Source organism: Tetranychus urticae, chromosome 3 (genome assembly GCF_039701765.1).
Source record: "Tetranychus urticae isolate SD_2017Ah chromosome 3, NJAU_TeUrti_SD_1.0, whole genome shotgun sequence".
Lineage (NCBI taxonomy): Eukaryota > Metazoa > Arthropoda > Arachnida > Trombidiformes > Tetranychidae > Tetranychus > Tetranychus urticae.
In genome coordinates this window covers 8,329,356-8,348,754 of record NC_142960.1, presented here as the reverse complement: position 1 = coordinate 8,348,754, position 19,399 = coordinate 8,329,356, and the positions used below count along the sequence as shown (strand labels likewise).

Sequence of the window (19,399 nt, the reverse complement as noted above, 5' to 3'; positions counted from 1 at the left end):
AAGGAAAACTATCAGTGATTTGGTTTGCTTTTTTATTATTAAGCTTTGATTTTAGTCGTACAATTTGGTTTATTCATTTTTTTATGATTTTGTTTTCCAATGTTTTCAGTTTTTTTCATTTTTCAATTGATTTACGATTATACATTATTACATATTATGTGCCATATAATAGTAATAATAAATGAACAATTAATATGTAATGATAATGACAATAATTTGGCGGTTTTTGCTTTACTTGTTCAAACCCTTCTCTGGTTGCGCGCCTTGTTCATCCAGAAACATATGGTTCACTAAAGATTTGTATACAAGAAACAAACTCACATGTATTTTTCATTCAATAATTACATGCTTGTAAATTGTGTAAATTGTAAATTGGTGTGTCCAGTGTCTTTCATTGCTTTTCAGAAGTTTCTCTGTGTGTTCTGGTTATGTATCTCATGATGGCCTATGAATTCGTCGGAAAAGTCGAACAATATCAACAATAAAATAATGTCCCATCTTATGTTCACTGTTGTCCTTCCATTGCTCAATCAGCTCTTGAATTGATGTAATTTGCTGTTTAACATAATCCAAACTGTCCTCTAGGCGACACTTTATTTCCACCTCACGTTCGGGAATCATTAAACCTTGATTAATTGGTATCTCTGGTGAAGGTGGCCTACTTACTGCGGCAGTTGCCTCTGAACAGCCCTGAATGGCCGCTTGAAGCTCAGATTTGGCCTCATACAGTTTATCATGTACACTTTTGGCCTTTTCCAGTTCTTCCACCGCTTCCTGTAAAGGTGGAAACTCCATGCGAATGTCTTTGCCCATTCTTTCATTGAGAATGCTTTCACATCGGGCCAATGTTTGCTCGTATATCTCAAATTTTTCCAGGGCATAATTCAATTGAGCCTCAATTCGTTTACCTTGGCCTATTAGAGCTTCGAATGTTTCTTTGAGATTATTATATTGACTCATCATTTTTTCCCTGTCATATCCACATTCCGTGACAATCTCTTCACCTAACGTTCTTAACTCTTCTAAGGCACCATAAGTTTCGATGTCATTCAATATTTTCCTATGTTTGGCCAATTCACTTCGACATTGGCTCAATGTATTTATAGAGAGGGAAAGATGAGCCATCAGCTGGTATGATTGTTGAAGTAACCATTTCTCAATCGACTGTAACAATTGTTGATAACTCTGAATACGATTCGTGTCATGTTCAATCTTGTTTAACAATGAAGCAACATTAGACGCTGCCTGATTATATTGATCAATGAGAGAATCAATTCGGGCTCCCAATCTTGGATCCGAACCAACTTCTTCACGTAATTTAGTCAAACTGGAGCTATTTTTGTCGATACCTGTTGACAATATTTTCAATTTATCAGCTGTAGCTTTTAATTCAAATAGATCTCCTTTACAGCTGAGCGTGGATTCAAATACTTCTGGATTATCCTTTAACCATTGAGCTAAACTGTCCAAAGTGGTATTGTATTCTTCATATCGATCCAATTGCCGAGTTAAACTTTTGACCTCTCCATTCAATTGACTTGTAATTTGGTTAAATTTATCTTTCGCCTGATCCAATTGAGCTTTAGCTTGGGTTCCTAATTTATCATCTTCACTTGATAATCTTGCCGCTAACTCGGTTGCTGAAGATATTAAGGATGACCCTGTGGCAATTGTGTTCTGGAGTCCTTTTAAATAATTTAATCGATCGGATGGATTTTCAAAGGATTTTTCAATAGCGTCAACCGTCTCATCAATCCAATCAGACAACTGTTGCTCTGTTTTATCAAATTTACTTTTGGCTTCCTTAACTGTTCTTATTTTTTCAACTTTTTTACGAAGTGATGATACCAATGAACTGTACATGGAGGTTAAATTGATGAAATCTTCTTTAAGTGAACTTGTATTTGCTAACGGAATCAGGGAATCCATTAAACAGTTGAGTTGATCGAAGTCTTTCTTCTTATCTGCTACTTCATTTAAAAGTAGCTCAACCTGGTCGGATGGATAATCTTCATTTGAATATTCTTGATTCTTCGATGTACACCAATCAAGTAAGTTACCATATAAAGTTTCATAATTGATCCAATTCTCTAAACAATCGTTACTTTTAATTTTCCATTCTTCAATTGTTGCCATTATCCAATCAACTTCTTGACTAAACTCTTTTTCATCTTCTTCTTTACCTAGCTCATTGGCCCAGACAATTAACTTGCGAACCTTCTCCAGATTAACATCATTTGCTGTTGATTCAAGCATAGTTAATCTTTGTTTAATACTCTCCTTGTCACTTGGTTTTTCAGCTAATCCATCAAATGAAACATGAACTGATTTAATCCAATCTTGTGCTTCTTTACATGCAACTTTAAATTTCTCGTCCGTTTTAATCTCCTCAATGAGACGATTTATTGTTTCCGAGAGAACCTCGACCCTTGGATGATAACGATTTGTTAAAAATTCATCTGCCTGTGGAAATTTATCCTTGAATTCAGTCAATGATGCTATTAATTCCTGGTGAGTGTTGACATCTTTCTCAATGAGTCTCAATAAATTTAACATAATCCTTTTGTCTCCATCTTTTTCCAGTTTACCCATTGCTGCTTCAATATCATTTTCAAACCACTCAATGACTGAATTCCAAATCTTTTCAAACTGGTTAATTTCATCGATTTTGACCTCAAAAGAGCTTCTTGTATCTGCCGTTTCCTTCAAAAGAGTATCAAAATCACTCTTCAGTTGAACAATATCCTCTTTAACATCATTAACTCCATCAGAATGTGTGTGTTCAACTACTTTGCTGGTTAAATCTTCCAAATAGCTCATCTTTGTTTCTCCCTGGCCCTTCAAAGAATCGAGCATACCTCGAGTTTTGGTTAAATTAGTATTCAACTCTTCCAAACTGGAAGATGACAAATGTTTCCTGACGGCTTCCAGTTTCTCTCTCGTTTTATCAACAAACTCGGAACATTCGGTTAATATACTTTGTTGCTGTTGATGCTCCTGGAATCGTTGTTGTAAAGCATGGAGTACATCTTTAGCTGAAGCAACCAGATCATTGTAACGAGCTGATAATTGGGTAAAAGCAGCTGATATACTTGAATCAGCATGAGTTTCCAATAATAATTGAGCTTTAACATTGAGAATATGAAATTCTGTTTGCCAATCAAAAATGGATTGTAAATGAGTTGACTGAAACTCTTCCAGTTTGGATCTTTTTGCCAATAAGTTTGCTTGAGGTTCAGTAAATTCCTTGAGTAGAGGTTCAATGTAAGCCAGCCAGGTTGAACATTTTGAAAATTGTGTGTCATATTCAGCCCATTTGGCTAGACCAACATCCAATGTTGATTTAACCTGACTAATGGCTGCCCGATGGGAGTCCAATTCACCGCTTAGACGTGCAATCTCCTCATCAAGTTGACTGCATCTTTCGGGGGTTAAATTTTTCTTACACAAATCAGCACACCTAATGGCAGCTCTTAGTTTCTCTGGACCTTCCTCGTCATCAGTTAATTGTTTCAATAGAGCAGTTTTTTCATTGATTGAATCTCTATTCTCTATTGTTGAACTGCATCGACTTAAATCCTCTTTGGATCGAGCCAACCAATCCTTCAACTCTTGACAATAATTGTTGAAATCTTCAATTTGATCCAGTTTTGTTTGAATTTCATTTATATTTTCTTTAACCCCTGTCATCAATTGATCATACATTGATTGTAACTCGGGTGAGCTTTTGGTTACTGTAAAAACAAGGTGAAAATATGAATTAATGTATCTAAAAATATTTTAATCAGTGTTTTCATTCAAACGTAAATCAATGAATCTGACTTATTATTTACTGATTTCAATTGTGAATCATTTACGACTGATTAAAGGCTGATTTCACTAGACTTGAAATAAGCAAATTTAACTACTAACTAAATCATCTTTTTGAATCAAATCAAACCCATAACAGTCGGTAATTTGGGTGAAAAAGGTAAGCAAAAGAAATGCGTGAATAAAATAATTTATTATTTAAAGCCCAAAACATAACATCACATCAAAAAATACAAATTAAGTCTAGAAGTGAAATTGCAGATGAATAAAGCAATTTGTTACAAATGAGACAAATCAAGAGATTAAATTGGGATTAATTAAGCATAAGCATTGGTACAAGTTAATGGTTGATGGATGCAAAAAGCATAAGATAATTTAATGACTGAATCAAAAATAAATGCAAACTAAATTGGAGATGATTGATCCAACAATAAGGCTAAGCTGTATCAAACCTTAAAATATATTGTACTAATACAAGAAAGATAAACATTGAAATCTAATAAGTTAACAAGCTTTGGCTTTAATCCAGTAACGATTAACTCAGCTATTTTTTTTAATCCTTGTAAACATCAATCAATCTTCAGGTTATTCAATACGCACTTCAATTCTGTCAAATTAAATACAGTGATTCAATTTTTGGTTGAAAGACGTAACAAAACTGGTTCAATCTGAAGCAATTGAGCAGCTTAACTCAGTTTGTTGACCGGTTTTGTTTCAACCTTTCAAAATCATTGAAAGTTAATTGTTACTTTAACCTATTGACATTCAAAGAATTGATAGAGAAATTGATCAACAAATTATCAACTAAACTAATGCAAGTTGAAAGCTATGAATGAAGCCATGAAAATTTTAGGTAAATCTAGCCAATTTACAATCAAGCCATTTCAAGAACAATCCAATTTAGCGCAAGCAATTAAGGTCTAAAATTTACAGACTTAGCATCAATTGTCACCATCATCATTCCCATATCCATTTAAACTCAGTCTGAGTGTTATTTTTTTATAAATTTCAACTAATGTTACTTTTGTCTTAATGTCTGAATCTAAATAAAACTTGAACTATCATGGTCTTTATGTTGCAATGAAAAACAGTTGCCAAAATCCATTGAGTCCAAATAAAATTGAGAATGAAATGAAAGATGGAGGAAGAAGATGCAAGATGAATTAAAGGAGGAAAAATAAAGGTTGAAAAGTGAGTTGAGTTTGGATAAAAATCTTTACTATGTTCCTAATGTAACCTTTTCCCCATCGACTATGTCTAGTATTCATTAATTTACTGCCCTGGAAAGGTTCAAAGTTTAATTACAATGTTATAAATACTTTTGTTTAGCTTTTTATAACATTTATCTATTCATCTATCAGAGTGAGAGAGAATCTGATCTGAGTCTGATTCTCTTCCGTCACGGAATGTAAATGTTTAACAATTCTTGCCTAGTATCAACTTTGCTAGACTTGATGAGTTGATACTTTTTTTTACTCTGCTTCCCTTCAATGCAATTAATCACTTTGAACATGATAACCTTTTTCTTCATTTGTCTCATTAGATTAACAGTCAACCAACAAATTAATAATTTAAATTGTGTTAAGGGTTTTAAGGTGATTTGAACAAGCAGGAGCAAGCATGAGGATCAATTGAATATGGAAACATTGAGTACATCAAATAAGCCAATAGAATGATGATGAAGAGAAGAAATAAAATTGCAATCCTACCAGAATGAACGTCCGGATGAGATTCTAGATCTTGTAGTAAAGAATTCAATTTTCTCATCTTTGACTTTAGGTTTTCCTTGAGTGAACCATATTCATCGGTTGAATTGACCTCTTTAAGGGCAGCAGCTCGGGCTTCTTGCTCCTTCAACCATTGTTTCATCTTGTTACGAGCCAATTGTTGTTCTTGACATTGAATTAAAGCCATCTCTAAATCGGATTTAGTTTCAGACACTTTATTCAAATATCTGTCCCACTTTGATTGAATCTCATGTATTTCCAGAGAGATGACATCACGTCCCTGACTTGGGGCTGATCTTAATGCCTTTTCACCTGCACTTAGAGCTTGATGAACACAAACTTGGCCCTCTTCTTGATTCCTTTTGATTACTTCACCAACTGATTTTAATGCAGCTTCAATGGCTTCACGTTTACCTTCATATGAGCCAGCCATTGATTCAAGCTTATCGGAGGCATTTTTAATCCAATTTTGCGCTTGTTGACATTTGTTATGGAATAGCTCATGATTTTCAGCAATCTCGTTGACTTTAGAGGCAACATCTTTGAACAAATTGGTCAACACTTGATACCTAGACTCCAATAGTTTCAATTGATTGCGAATATAATTTTCTAAATGTGATTTAAGAAGAACATCTTTTTTCCACAATTTACCGATTGTTTCCTCTCGACCTTTTTCTAGTTGTTCCATTAATTTATTACAAATGGCAACATTGGCCTGTTTCTCCTGTAAAGTTGACCCACGACAAATGGTTCGTTCTTGTTTTATTTCACTTTCCATCGATTGTAACCATTCATTGGTATCTTCATACTCTTCCTTGAACTTTTTCAATTCAACCATTAAAACTTGAAGATGTTCAATAGTCTTTTCAATCTCACCCAATAAAGAGGCATAATCTTTCTCAAGATTATCTGTATTACGATTGATCAACTTTTTACCATCGGTTGAACTGGTTTCCAAAGCAATAGCGCCCAACTCTTTCATATTATTCAGTTTCTCATCTCCAGCTGACCGACGACCCAAAAGATCATTGAGAGTTGAAATGGTAGTTTCCAGAGATAAACGATCGGAAAGACAACCAGCTGATAGAGAGGGAATACGATCTTTCAAATTTTTCATCCAATGAACAACATCGTCACACGACTCTTTAAAGGCCTGATGATCTTTGTAGGCTCTTTCATTGCTCTCCATAAGATCATGTAATTTACCCAAAGCAGCTTCATGTCGATCCACTAAGGCAGCATACTCTTTGGCAATATCTGGCTTTTCTGGTAATTACAATGGAAACAAACATATTTTAAGTTTTTTCATAAATACAATTTAAATAATTACTTACCAGATAATGAGCTGATATCAATCAATTTACAATCCCTGAGCAATTGCTTCGCCTTATCCCATTGCGACTTCTTCTCGGAAAGTGAACAGGTAAATAATGAAGCTTCCACAATAGCGTATTCAATCTCATCTAAAGCTTTGGTGGCTTGTTTCAAAGCCATTTGACTTTGTTGGAGAAGAGCAAATTTCTCATTGGTTGTTGCTCGTAAGCTTTTCAGTTTATTCAGAGTTTCATTTCTTTCCCTAATCGTATCACGAATTGGATTTGAAATGTTGGTTCGAGCAGGATTACTGGTTTGATAAAGAACGCGTTGCAATTGTTCGTCCAACCTTTCAAATGTCACTTTTGCTTCTTTACTGTTTATTAAATCGTTGAGCTCGGACAATTTGTCTTCAAGATCATCCATTTCTTCACTTTCTTTTAACCGCAAAGCTGTCTTTGCATTTATTTCTTTACACATTTGATGAAGATCATCCAAACCACTGTGATCGTTTACATATTTAATCCATTTATTGATGGCCTCTTCAAGTGAACCATTAAGGGTTTCATGTCGTTCATTCAGTGTAGTCACTTGTTCATCAAGTAATCCATTAAGCTGGTCAACCTGTTGACGTAACTTCTTCAATTCATCTGCTTTAGAGTCGAGTGTTTTCTTGAATCTTTCAAGAGAATCTAGTTTATCTCGTTTCTCGAGTAAATCAGCTTTTAGATCATTATTGGCAACATTACGGTCAACCTCGTCCATCCAAGAGGATAACTCTTCCACTTTTTCAACCATTTGTTTATGATTTTCAATAATATCCTGGAATTTGGTCTTCAATTTATCACCTTTATCATTAAGCTCATTCAATTTAGCTTCAATTTCATCCAAATCGGACTTGGCTTTGCTTTCTAAATCATCGTTATCTCCACTGGCACCTTCAGGTATATTACCAATCAAATCTAAACCTTGTTTCAATTTAGTTAACCTTTCTTCCCTCATTGTTTCAATTTGTGTGATGCACTCTTCAATCGACTGAATAGTTGTGAACGGTTTCTCCTCCAATACATCGAGTATATCATCATTAGTTCGAAGCCAAGTAGCCATTTGATTATAATACTGTTTCCAATCGGTCATTGTAGTGACAACCTCTTCAACTGATTCCTCTTTGGTAATTTCAATATTTTCATTAGCTTCTTCAAAAGTTTCCTCTCTTGGTCCACTCTCTATCAACGAAGTATCATCAGCTAAACTTGATTCCGCATCAATGAATAAATCATCATCATCTTTTCTCACTTCTTCCAATGGAATGGTCGATTCCTCACTACCAACTCGATCCAGGGTAGCATCATCTTGGGTTGAAGCTTCAACAGTTTCATCAACTGCCTCGGTAGCCGGTATTTGAGACACACTTTCAGCAATCTCCTTAGCTGCTGCTTCGGCAGCCTCTCGAGCAACCATCTCGGCAACTTTCCTGGCTGCAGCTTCCTCACGAGCTTTGACCTCAGCTTCTGCTTCTGCTTCTGCTATTTCTGCTTGTCGGGCAGCTTCAGCTTCTAATTCAGCTTTAGCAATTACCTTTTCTTTCAACAGGTCCAGATTATTACCTAATTTTGTTAAAACCTTTTTCTCCTCTTCTACCTGTTCCATTATTTTAACATATTTTTCAATCAACCTTAAATTTATGGTTTCAATAACTTCTAGTAGTTGAATTAAATCTTTTTTCATAGTTTCCAATGTAGTTACATTTTTTTCCGTCGTCTTGATGATCGACTCTTCAATCTGTTCAACTTTACATTTACAATCATTTAACCAATTACGGAATGCAATTGCCTCCTTTAACACCTTGAAAGCTCCATCAAAATCAAATGAAGTTTTCAAGAGATCTTCAACCGTCTTAATCAATTTATTTACATTTGAACTTTGTTGCTCATCCTTATCTTTCATTTTACTTAACAGGCTGTTTAACTCATCTGAAAGCTTAGCTAATAGGTTAACCTGATGAGTCCATTTCTCTCTTAGCTCTCTTAGCTTAGTGAAGCTACTTTCATCACAAGCAAGTAACTCTTTCTTTAACAGTGCGTCTAGGTTGGTGTTATTGCACCATTCATTTAGTTGCTTCAATTGTTCAACCAGTGTTTCAACTTTGGCCATCTCTTCTTTTGTCATTTCATCCACCTTGGTTGGTACCTGTTTTGTTTCTTCAAAATGGGAAACTGATATCTTCTGATCACCAGATTTTCCACCTTCTCCTCCGTCTTTAATTTCGATAAAATCTCTGGTTGAATCAACGTGTAGTGTTATATCTTTTGATGCTGTTCCAACAATGTCACCACCTATAATTTCTTCGCGTTTCTCTCGACGAGTTATTTCATATTTTTCTGTTTTCTCATAGCGTTGAACCGTTTCTTCAATTATACTCTTCACCTGACGAGTAGATGAGCTTGAATCATCCGGTGAAGATTGAGTCGTATTGGTGATTGTTATTGTTCTGGATGATCCTGGATTGTTTTCTTGACTTTCACTGGTTTCATTAGCCACTGGTGGCTCTGGTTTTTCTTTGCTTTTAACATCTTCCTCCATTTTTCTCCAAAATTGATCATAATTACAAATAATGTCGGACAAATCTTTCTGTAGTGATTGTAGTGCAGAGTCAGAGGCAAGTTTTTCAATTATTGTCCTGTTTTTGTCAAATCTTTCTAACAATTTGTCACATTCATCTTTCTTTTCTTTCAGTTCATCTTTGTTGAACTCTTTGCGACCCTGAAGCCATGATTTGAGATCATTTTTGATTGTTTCAACAGCTTCCCATTCAACCAGGACAACTTCTTCAAGAAATTTTAGATATTTCTCAAGCTGTGGTGCTAAATTTCTCAATGATTGATACGACTTTACTTTCTGTTTGGCTTCTTTGACGGAACCCACTTTACACCTTTCCATATCAATCAGAGACAGTTGAACGTCAATAGATCTGACTCGTTCATTTAATTCTTTTTCTTCGATTATCATTTGACGATATTTATTTATCTCATCCTTCAAGGAATGGTCGCTACCGGATCGGAATAGCTCCAATTTTTGTGGAGCTTCGTTCTCTAACCAATTAATTATCTTTTCCTTCTTTTTAGCCTTCAATTGTTCGGCCAATCTTTCCAGTTGACTTTCAAATTCTTTCAACTCTTTCTCTAAATCTACATTTGCTTCATTGGTTAAGCATCTGAGAACATTCAATTGTTCCCTGATTTTACTCAAAGTATATTCATTGTGTCTCAGAACCTCAATTTGACTATCTAATGTAATAGATTTCAGTTGTGATTCGGCAACAGAAATCAAATCGATTGTCTCCTGGCGTATAAAGGCGATATCTTGTCGGAGTTTCTTTTTTCGCTTTATAAACTCTCTTCTATTGAACATGGCTCTATCAAGTATGGATTTATCGTTGAAATGTTTCCAGTATACGGTACCTAAATTTTCCATGGCATTCAAGTCTTCCAATATGGGCTCTTCATTTTCTGGATCATTTGTTAGTCTTGATAAGAAGTTTGCTTCGGTCAAATCAAACTCAAATCGGATCAAATGCTGGGGAGCTTTGAAGTTGGTTATCTCATGGAAACGATTTTCTAGCCCACGAAGAGTTTCCTTCAATCCAGTCTGGTGAAATTCTGGTAAAGTGGCCAAAACATCATTGCAGGAAGCAACAAAATTGTACAAAATCTTCTCATTCTCCGCTCTTGAGGAGAAAAATTTCTTTAAATCACTCAAATAATCGACTTGCTGTTGTTGATTGAGATGTGGCAAATGAGAATTTGCTAGCTTGGTTTCCGCCGTCGTTATCCAACCTTTCAATTCATCTGCTGCTATGTGATACTGTTCCCATCGTCTTGAAGCTTCCAACATGGCTTCTAACCATTCATCGGCTAACCGAATTGTTTGTTTGAAATGATTTGCTATCGATTCCCAGAGATTGGAGTTGGCTTCCAGTTTTGGTAAGCAAGAAAAGAAAAGTTTGTGGCAGCGAAGTTGCTCTTCAACTTGTTCACCTGATGTTGGTACTGAATATGAGGCTAACATTTTCTCAGCAATTCCAATCCAGTCTTCTATTGATTTTGCAATAGCTAATTCATTTTCAATTAGATACCAATTTTGAATGGTTTCAGAGTCTAATGAATCTTTGACTCGGTCAAATTCACTTTTCAACTCAGCTTGCTCTTGCTGAAACTGGGCAAGATTAGATTGATTGATACCCGTTTTCACCAGATTTGCAATCCATTTTCTTATTGATGATCCCTCATCAGCTCGAAGTTTCGTTGAATGCACAACACAAGAGGACATGAGAACTTCTGGCTGATTGATTGGAACTTGTTTTTGAAGGAATTGAGAAGCATAAGTCATCATGGACCGTTCATCTGGATTGTCAACATCCATATCTTCAGCATCCAATAACTTAATGATACCAAGATATCTTTCAGCTAAATCAAAGGCTAATTGAAGACGAGCTCGATTAGTTATCACGGCTCTTCCTTTTTCTCGAGCTTTCAATTGAGGCAGTATAGAGTCTATGATGGCTAAAATAGCTTCACCATCTCTCCAAGATCGACCAAAATCATTTAAGTTGAGACCAAATCGACGATTAATGTTATCCAAAAGAGTACTTCGAAGGCTACTTCGGGCAGTATCGGAGCTTATTGGTGCTGGTGATGAGATGTGTCGCTGTGAATGATGAGGGATTGTCGAATCTCTCTGATGCTCCAGTGCGTTTAGTCGAACATATTCTTCGATATGAAAGTGTAATATCATCGTCCAGATTAATCCAAGTATAATGCATGGATTACCATCAACGATGTCGGTTGCGTGTATGTTTACAAGTTTAACCTGTTAATTTACAAAGTTGTATGAAAGGATCACATTAACACAAAAGGTTCAAGTTAACCAACCACTGCAACTAATCAATATGTACAATAAGCACTGAACTCTGATCTAAATCTATTGTGAGCTGATTCCAAAGCTGGAAAATGTTTCAAAAGCTTTTTCGCTCAAATTTGTTCCAATCAAGGATCAGGTGATGATAGAGCTTCATGAAGTAAGAAAACTGTTTTCACAATGTTCAATCAACATCTTTGTTAATCCTACTAAAGTGCATTTAACCTTTTCTCGCCTCTCGAACAGACTAATTTATTTCAACCTCTCTGTCATCCCACATCTTTCAATCTTTATCGCCATTATTTTGAAAGTTTACTTTCAACAAACATCGGTGTCTTGCATCCACTAAGTACTATTTTCACTCCCTATTCATGATAATACAAGTCGTCTGGAAATTCTTTTCTCTTCATTGGAGAAAGCAGTCACCTTTCTTGCTGCTATATCAAGTCTGACACTGGTTTGGCACTTATTATGATACATCATCAAATCTCTTTCTTCCCATCAACTATGCTGTTCTCCTCACAATTCAAGCTGAAGCATTATTCTATGAACTTTGACTGTCTCTTCAGCTACTAGAATTGTATAGCATCCTTGTAAGATCAGTCATGTCTGATCTATAAACTTGATCTTAAGCTAAATTCATCCAACTTAAAAATTCAACAAGAAATTTTTCATAAAATCATCCTCGTATCATCAACATACATGTATTACCCTTCGAAAGTGAACATCTTTTTTATGTTGTAGAAACAAAATGTTTAAATTATCTATAATAGAATTGATGTTAACTTTGTATTGAACTTCTAGCGATATCAACTTGGTTTTTGTCAAAGTTCATGAAACAATTACCAGAAGAGTTCTGAACTTGAAAATGGTTGGCAGTGATTGGTTTTGATCTTTTTTTGGTTACATTGATTTGCATCATTAGACTAATATTGTTTTCACAAACTTACACGTCGTCTCTCCAATAATTGTAAAACAATATTCACATTACTGATAAAATGAGGGCGTCTTAATCGTTTTCCTCGTTCTCCAGGCTAATTAAACGATCCAAATGATGATTTTAACAAATCCAGATTGAACATCAGTGGATAAATTAACAGCGATAATCAAAAATTGAAATTACCAAACAAACTCAAGTTAATGAAATGGATAAGCATTATTTTTGATTTCCAACTTACCAACTTCTCGCCTGTGAGTGCCTCTAGAAGAGCTAACAGCTTGGTTCCATCTCGAAGCTCCTCAATTAGATTATTTTTTATACAATTAGGTACATGGTAATTAATCCAATTCATGAACACTTTACGCTGAACCCTTTCCGTCTCATCCGCTGTTGGTAAAACAAAAAGGCAAACATTTAAAAATAGGAAAAAAACAATACAAAACTGTCAACTAAAAATTGTAATTTATTGAATTGCTTTCAAGGATGAAATGTAAAATAAAATCATAACTTTCCAGAAAAAAATGATTTAATTTTTAATTTTTAACCTACTAAGTTAGCAATTAATAATACTGACATGATGATATTAACCGTTTTTTATGATTGAACTCAGATTCTCACTAAAATAATCTGTTTTCGCAAATACATTTGAAATTTCGCGAAGTGATAAATGTGTTGATGGAAGGTTAATTAAACAAATCGCATGTTAAAAACGATGAAAGACATTTAACTTAACCTAAAAGTTTAATTGTAATTAATTTGTTCTAAATTTTACTTGTTTTCCTTCATAATTTACAAATTCAACTCATTCCTCTCATGATGGTTAAACATCTTTTTCTGGTTTTTTCATGGTTTGCTCATTTTGGACGGTAACTAAAATGTTTTCCTTCAAAGAAACAGACACTTGTTTGATTTTAGGAAAACAGATTGTTTCTCATTTGTAAGCCAATCCATAAAGAATCCTTTAATGTGGAACATTCAGCCTCATGTTGGTTCTATTTTTCATGTTGACAAAGAACAATTTTCTTAATTTTGCATATCGAACTTATTGAAACACAATACTTTGAATTGAGAAATGGTGAAAAGATAAAGGAAGCTGAAAAAAGTACAGAACGTGAACAATTTACTTGTGACTTAAATTAGACCAATTTGCATGAAAACATGGATTCGCAGAGCGTTTAACACTTTTAGCAACTAGTTCATGGCTGTTTCCCATCATTCACTTTAAATCTAATCATCATCATATTCATCTTGTTTCCCTTCATTCCTCTCTGTCTTTTCTCACAACAATTCTAATCGTACTCATAAAAACTCACCATGTTCACTCTGGAAATGTTTCTAAACATGTTCTGATGGCCCGGAAGAAAGGAAATGCATCCAAATCTTAATTCTCCCTTCAACGAGAAAAAAAAACCTTTTGGCAAGTTTAATGTCAACCAACAACAAGATTCCCCTTTAAATCTAATGAGAATGATATACATCTCTTTCTAATTTTCTTTCGTTCTTTTCTTCTTCCAGGGGGAACAGAAATGAAACTAGAACTGAAGAAGAGCATTAAGAATCGAAGAGAGATTAACTTGTAATACAAAGTTGTTTTCAAAAGTAATGTCAATTCAATGTAAAAAAGGCTGAAGATTACGAAAACTAAGCAAAATGTGAAACGAGTTGAAGAGACATGTTTCCCTATTAACTGGCAGCCCTGATAAACAGACATTTTGTTGGCAGAAGAGGACAAATAGTGTATACAAATTTACGAATCGACTGATGAGTCTTTTTGTCTTCATTTATACATTCAATTTTTCACTCTTCCTAGAGACAAGATTGATTTTCATCTCTTTCATTGACATTGAAGTCTAATGAGTGAATATTAACGTTAAATTGAGGGCAATTATGTTCAATTATGTGAGGTAAATTTGGATCCACTGATCGTAAAAGTAGAGAGAAACTAAGGGCTGAAAGTGTTTAGCTGAATGGGTTGTTCATCATCTCTTTTTTTCTCACAGCGACATCGTCATCTCGAAATCGAGACTTCATCACGATGGGAATAATTATTATTAACATTATCATTATTACTAATGGTATTACTTGAAACTGTTAACTTATAATCATTTCGCTGTGAAAGCAAAATGTATAGCCAAGTTATATGAAAGAGCAATGAACAAGTTGATGAAGATGTGAAAGTAAAAATGTTTTTGCCTTCGCTGTTCAAAATATTAACTCATTCTTTCTCGTCTTTTAATATTTTCACAGTCAAAATATTTTACAACCAAATAATCTGGATTTTTTTTCTGCTTCTCTAGCAATTCTAAGCGAATTGATTGAAAGATTGGTGTATGATGATCTAAATTTGGTTCGCATTAAACCATGAAAAGCAAACATGTCAGTGGAAAGCAAAGTCATATTCAGATAGCACTGATAATAGATGCTAATATTGGGTCCATTGATGAAATAAAGAGAGATAAGTCAACTTTTATTCCTTTTTTTACTCCTACAATCATCATGATTATCATTTTCCACCACAGAAAACAGTAGCAACAAAATCAACTAACTGTACTTTTTTGTATTTACAGAGTTGGCCTTAAGATGTAAATCAACGCAAGAAGCAACAAAAGTCACATTAAGGCTTTGGCTAAAATTACCTTAACATGAAACTAGCAAAGAGAGTAGAAAGCGATCTGTTCAGATGGGAAGAAAAGGAAGAAAGGAAGAGACAGAGAAGGATGGAAGTGATGAGGAGATGGTGAAAAAAGAGGACGAAACCACAGAGGAAAAGCAAGAAGAGCATCAAAAGCATCAAGAGGAGGAAAAGATGAGAATGTTTTTCAACCTGAAAAGCTTAAAATTGAAAAGCAATCTCTACAATTAACTATCATTGTGTATGGATTTTCAATTGTTTGAAACATGAAATTTAATTCTGGTTCATTTGAACACGAAAAAGCTCACCTTGATTAACTTCAACATTATCCAAGTAGCCTGAAGCTTCAAACTGAGATTCCAAACTAGAGGTGTCGATTTCAATGCACGAATATCGTTTCGGATTTAAACGTAACATGGTTCCTTTTGTTGTAACCTTTTCTCAATTTTAATCACTTTTGTTTATTACTTGTATTTGCAGTGGTTCGGTTGATTATTAATGATTATCACAAAATTAACAGTAAAACACAAAGGTAAAACATTGTCTGTAATAGCCTCGGTTTCCTCTGTCAAGGCTTGCTGACTGGCTTTGACTGACAAATGAACAAATTGGTTTTTTTGATTGAAACAACTGAATTAACTCCAAACTACTGATGATTTAAGGTGAATTTTGTATTTATTTTCAACTCTAGGTGAACGTTGATCAAATGGTGCATATCACCATTTAGGTTATGTTTAACTGTTTCATGTTCATTAACTGTCACTGATTTGTTTGTCTTTCAGGCTAATTTTCAATTTTGTTTCAGAAACGAGGAGAAATGAAATAAAAGTCAAAATGAAGGGTAATCATGAAAAGGAACTGGCTCACGTTTTCATAAATAACAAACTGAGAGGATGAGGAACCAGAAGATGCTCACAGAGGCTTTAAAACACACACACACAGGAGATGATGAGGATGAACTCGTCACAGGGATAAAGATTAACTAAACTTAGCATCAGACCTACCGACATCTAACGGTTTATTCATTGGTAAACTGTGTGCCAATTATCTTGTTATTTACACTTTCAGAGGTAGACTAATTAACCAATCAGGTTGGCTATAGTATTTATATCATCAGTCGAATGACAATCAATGTAAAAGTTCAGCTGATTGCGTTTCTATCAATCTTGAAACCTTTTCTGGAGTCGATACAGATTTTCATTGAGACTTCATAATTCACATCATTGTCAGTCAATTTAATGATTGAAAGGTTTAACCTTTTCCTTTGAGCAATCATCGTTCTTATTGGGATGATTTTATTGATTTAAATGGTGTAAATTGTTGATTATGGGAAGGAAATATTCACTATTTTGATTAATTGTGATTTTATTGTGTCACTTGTTCCATTGCTCACTCAATTGAAATTAAAGTTTGCTTACATTTAAAATGTTTATTTCTGACTGTGCCATAATTAACCTTGATGATGAATAGTAACTAAAATTAACATCATGTTAATCTGTTGTAGTTTATTCAAAGCTCATCAGCTTAACCCTGAAAATAATTTCACTTTTCAATCTTCATTTAAGTGTTAACAAATAGACGATAATTTCATCGTTTTAATGAATGATTAGACTTTACATGGTTTATTAACTCTATTGGTATAATGAAAGTTGATAGCATTGGTTTGATCAATATTTTTTGTTGAATTGGTTTTGGGGAAAAATCAGATTCTTGTTTTTTGGTTAATAATAAAGTAGCTTTATTACTATGTCAAATTTTGTTACATTTAACAAGTGAAAGTTGGTCTAAATTAAAATAGTTTTTTTATAATTTTTTGGATTTTGAGTTTGTTGGAGTGAGAATCGCATTGGTTGAATCAAGTCCGCAAGTATACGAATTGCTAGTGATTTAATTACCATTCAGTGGTTTGAACGGTATCAGCTAATTGTTTCTCTTGGCTGATAACAGTTGGCTGTTGACCAGAAAATCCACTCAATTTGTTGTCAGTGAAAACTTTACCAGCAGAGACAAACTGGGATGAAGGGTTGACGGTGGGGAATGAGGCAACTGGGACAGTTGAAGGGAATGAAGAGAAGGTTGGGAATGGTTGGTTGACAATTGGACCGGCTACTTGTTTAACAACTTTACCGACAGCTTGTGGGACGAAAGTTGATCCAAAACCTGATGAAGAACCGAAACCGGCACCTGAACCTGATGGACCACTGAAACCATTACCAGATGAACCTGATGAGGAACCGAAACCATTGTCAGAGGAAACAAAAGAAGGAACTGTTTGGAAGGTGGCTTGTGGACGTGCGTTGGAAAGGTGGACAATGTTTTGGGTGAAACCTGCTCCAGGGAAACCGGCTCCGGTTGAAGGTGCACCAAATTGAACGAGTTGTCCAGGTTGTCTTTTGTCGAAAAGGTATCGTTCACTTGGGCGGAGATAATTAACTGAACCGGGAGTGAAGATTGATGGAACAGATTGAACGAAACCAGATTGTTGACCAGAAACGGGGACTGATTGGAAGGTTGGGACAAAGGATTGGAAAGATCCAAAGGAAGATGGAACTGATTGGACAAATTGTTGTTGAGGGGCAACTGACTGAACAAATTGGGGTTGAGGGGCAACTGATTGGATAAATTGTGGTTGAGGGGCAACTTGTCCGACTACTGAGACTGGAACTTGACCGAATGAGGAAACAGCACCAGAAGATGGGACTAGAACTCCTTGGGGTCGGTCAGAGATAACGGTGACAACATTTTCTTGTGGTCTTGCAGGTTGAACAACAGTTTGTCCAACTGGTTGAGCTACGACTTGACTAACGGGTTGAACAAAACCAGAAGAACCATCATCTACATTGGCTAATTGAAGTTGATCTTTCTTCTCTTGGATTGAACCTGGGGTTAATCGTGGGAAAAAGGAACCACCTTGGCTACCAGAAGAGCCACCTTTAACTCCTATAAGGATTAAAATTAGAAAAAAACAAGATTAAAGTCAAGCTAATTATCCAAAAATTTAAGCTTCAATAAAAAACAATGAAATGATTTTAGGTAAAACCAGAAAACAATGTAAACAACTCTTACCGAATTGAGCTGAAGCGCAAACGAAGGCGCAAACCAAGATCAATGCTGATACAGATTTCTGAGTAAATGGAAAGCAAATGTTTAATTAAATTGATTGAAAATACAAATATTGTGATGGCAAACTTACCATTTTTAATGTTGAGAGTAAAGATTAACTTCAATTGATGTTTTTGTCGATGAGGTTTCTTCACGAAAGTGATACTGATTGAAAGCTGGACCAAGCTATTTATATATCTTTTTTACCGGTCTCCTTAATACTCTCACTCACTCTCCTTTTCATCCTAGTGACACTGATTCATCCTTATCATCCACAAAAACGTGATTATGAAGTCTTATTCATGAGGATTGAAGACGATAATCACGAACGGGTTTACAAATCATCATTTCTCATCTTAATGATCATCCTATACCAGATATTCATCTTGTTAATTTCGGGTTCTGGCTAGTAAAACCTTGCAACACTTTCTCCTCTTCTTCATCTTCCTCTCCTCTTCATTTGCCCTAACTTTATCATCCTTTGCCGATCAAAAAGTGCACGAATAGTTGAAGATGATTAAATGTTAAGCCCAAGGACAATCAAGGCAAAACCAACATCCAATTCAAGATTATCTAACTTTCCCACCGACTTTGTAAATCCAACTCTCTTACCTAGGTTAATGGGACTATTTTTTTTATTAAATAATTAGCTAATCAATTAAATTTATAGCCATCATTTGGACACAAAGTTGAACCATCAAGGCTAATGGTTAAATTTAAAGTTTACATTCAAAGGGCCTAACAAAGCCCTTAAAAGGTTTTATTATTTACACGTAACAATATACATTTTATGATTTCTATCTGATTAGCATTCAGATATTAAATTACATTGCATAAATTAAAATTTAAAATGCTCGATATCAGTAACAATTTAAACAGGATAAAAAAAAATGTAGGCGAGCGTTTCTCGATATCATATTGATAATTTGGTTGAATATGGTTAAACAATTGTCAAGC

The 19,399-nt window shown here is 34.8% G+C and overlaps 2 protein-coding genes and 1 long non-coding RNA gene across 3 annotated transcripts; 1 reads left to right on the top strand and 2 right to left on the bottom strand.

Annotated features, from left to right (window-relative positions):
• Nucleotides 1–15: 15 nt before the first annotated feature.
• LOC107366962 (muscle-specific protein 300 kDa-like) lies at nt 16–16,223 on the bottom strand. The gene is made up of 6 exons (XM_015934609.3): nt 15,649–16,223; nt 12,947–13,095; nt 12,719–12,802; nt 6,872–11,720; nt 5,520–6,803; nt 16–3,734 (listed from the first exon to the last, which is right to left on the bottom strand). Exons 1-6 carry the CDS (start codon nt 15,755–15,757, stop codon nt 436–438), a joined length of 9,774 nt encoding a protein of 3,257 aa, XP_015790095.2. The 5' UTR covers nt 15,758–16,223; the 3' UTR covers nt 16–435.
• Nucleotides 9,372–12,465, top strand: LOC149093302 (uncharacterized). The gene is made up of 3 exons (XR_016200158.1): nt 9,372–9,510; nt 9,588–11,928; nt 12,015–12,465. It is a non-coding gene; the product is annotated as an uncharacterized LOC149093302 (long non-coding RNA).
• Nucleotides 16,224–17,053: 830 nt separating the features above from the next.
• On the bottom strand, nt 17,054–18,596 carry LOC107367101 (uncharacterized). Its single transcript, XM_015934776.3, has 3 exons — nt 18,534–18,596; nt 18,407–18,464; nt 17,054–18,280 (listed from the first exon to the last, which is right to left on the bottom strand). Exons 1-3 carry the CDS (start codon nt 18,534–18,536, stop codon nt 17,232–17,234), a joined length of 1,110 nt encoding a protein of 369 aa, XP_015790262.2. The 5' UTR covers nt 18,537–18,596; the 3' UTR covers nt 17,054–17,231.
• Nucleotides 18,597–19,399: the final 803 nt, after the last annotated feature.

What these genes read in the sequence shown, in the direction of transcription:
- LOC107366962 (XM_015934609.3), bottom strand. Translation starts at nt 15,757, where the DNA reads ATGTTACGTTTAAATCCGAAACGATATTCGTGCATTGAAATCGACACC. An exon ending in AATTATTGGAGAGACGACGT is followed by an intron (nt 11,721 to 12,718) that starts GTAAGTTTGTGA and finishes GTAAATTAACAG; the next exon opens with GTTAAACTTGTAAACATACA. An exon ending in TGATATCAGCTCATTATCTG is followed by an intron (nt 6,804 to 6,871) that starts GTAAGTAATTAT and finishes TGTAATTACCAG; the next exon opens with AAAAGCCAGATATTGCCAAA.
- LOC107367101 (XM_015934776.3), bottom strand. An exon ending in TTGCGCTTCAGCTCAATTCG is followed by an intron (nt 18,281 to 18,406) that starts GTAAGAGTTGTT and finishes TAATCCTTATAG; the next exon opens with GAGTTAAAGGTGGCTCTTCT.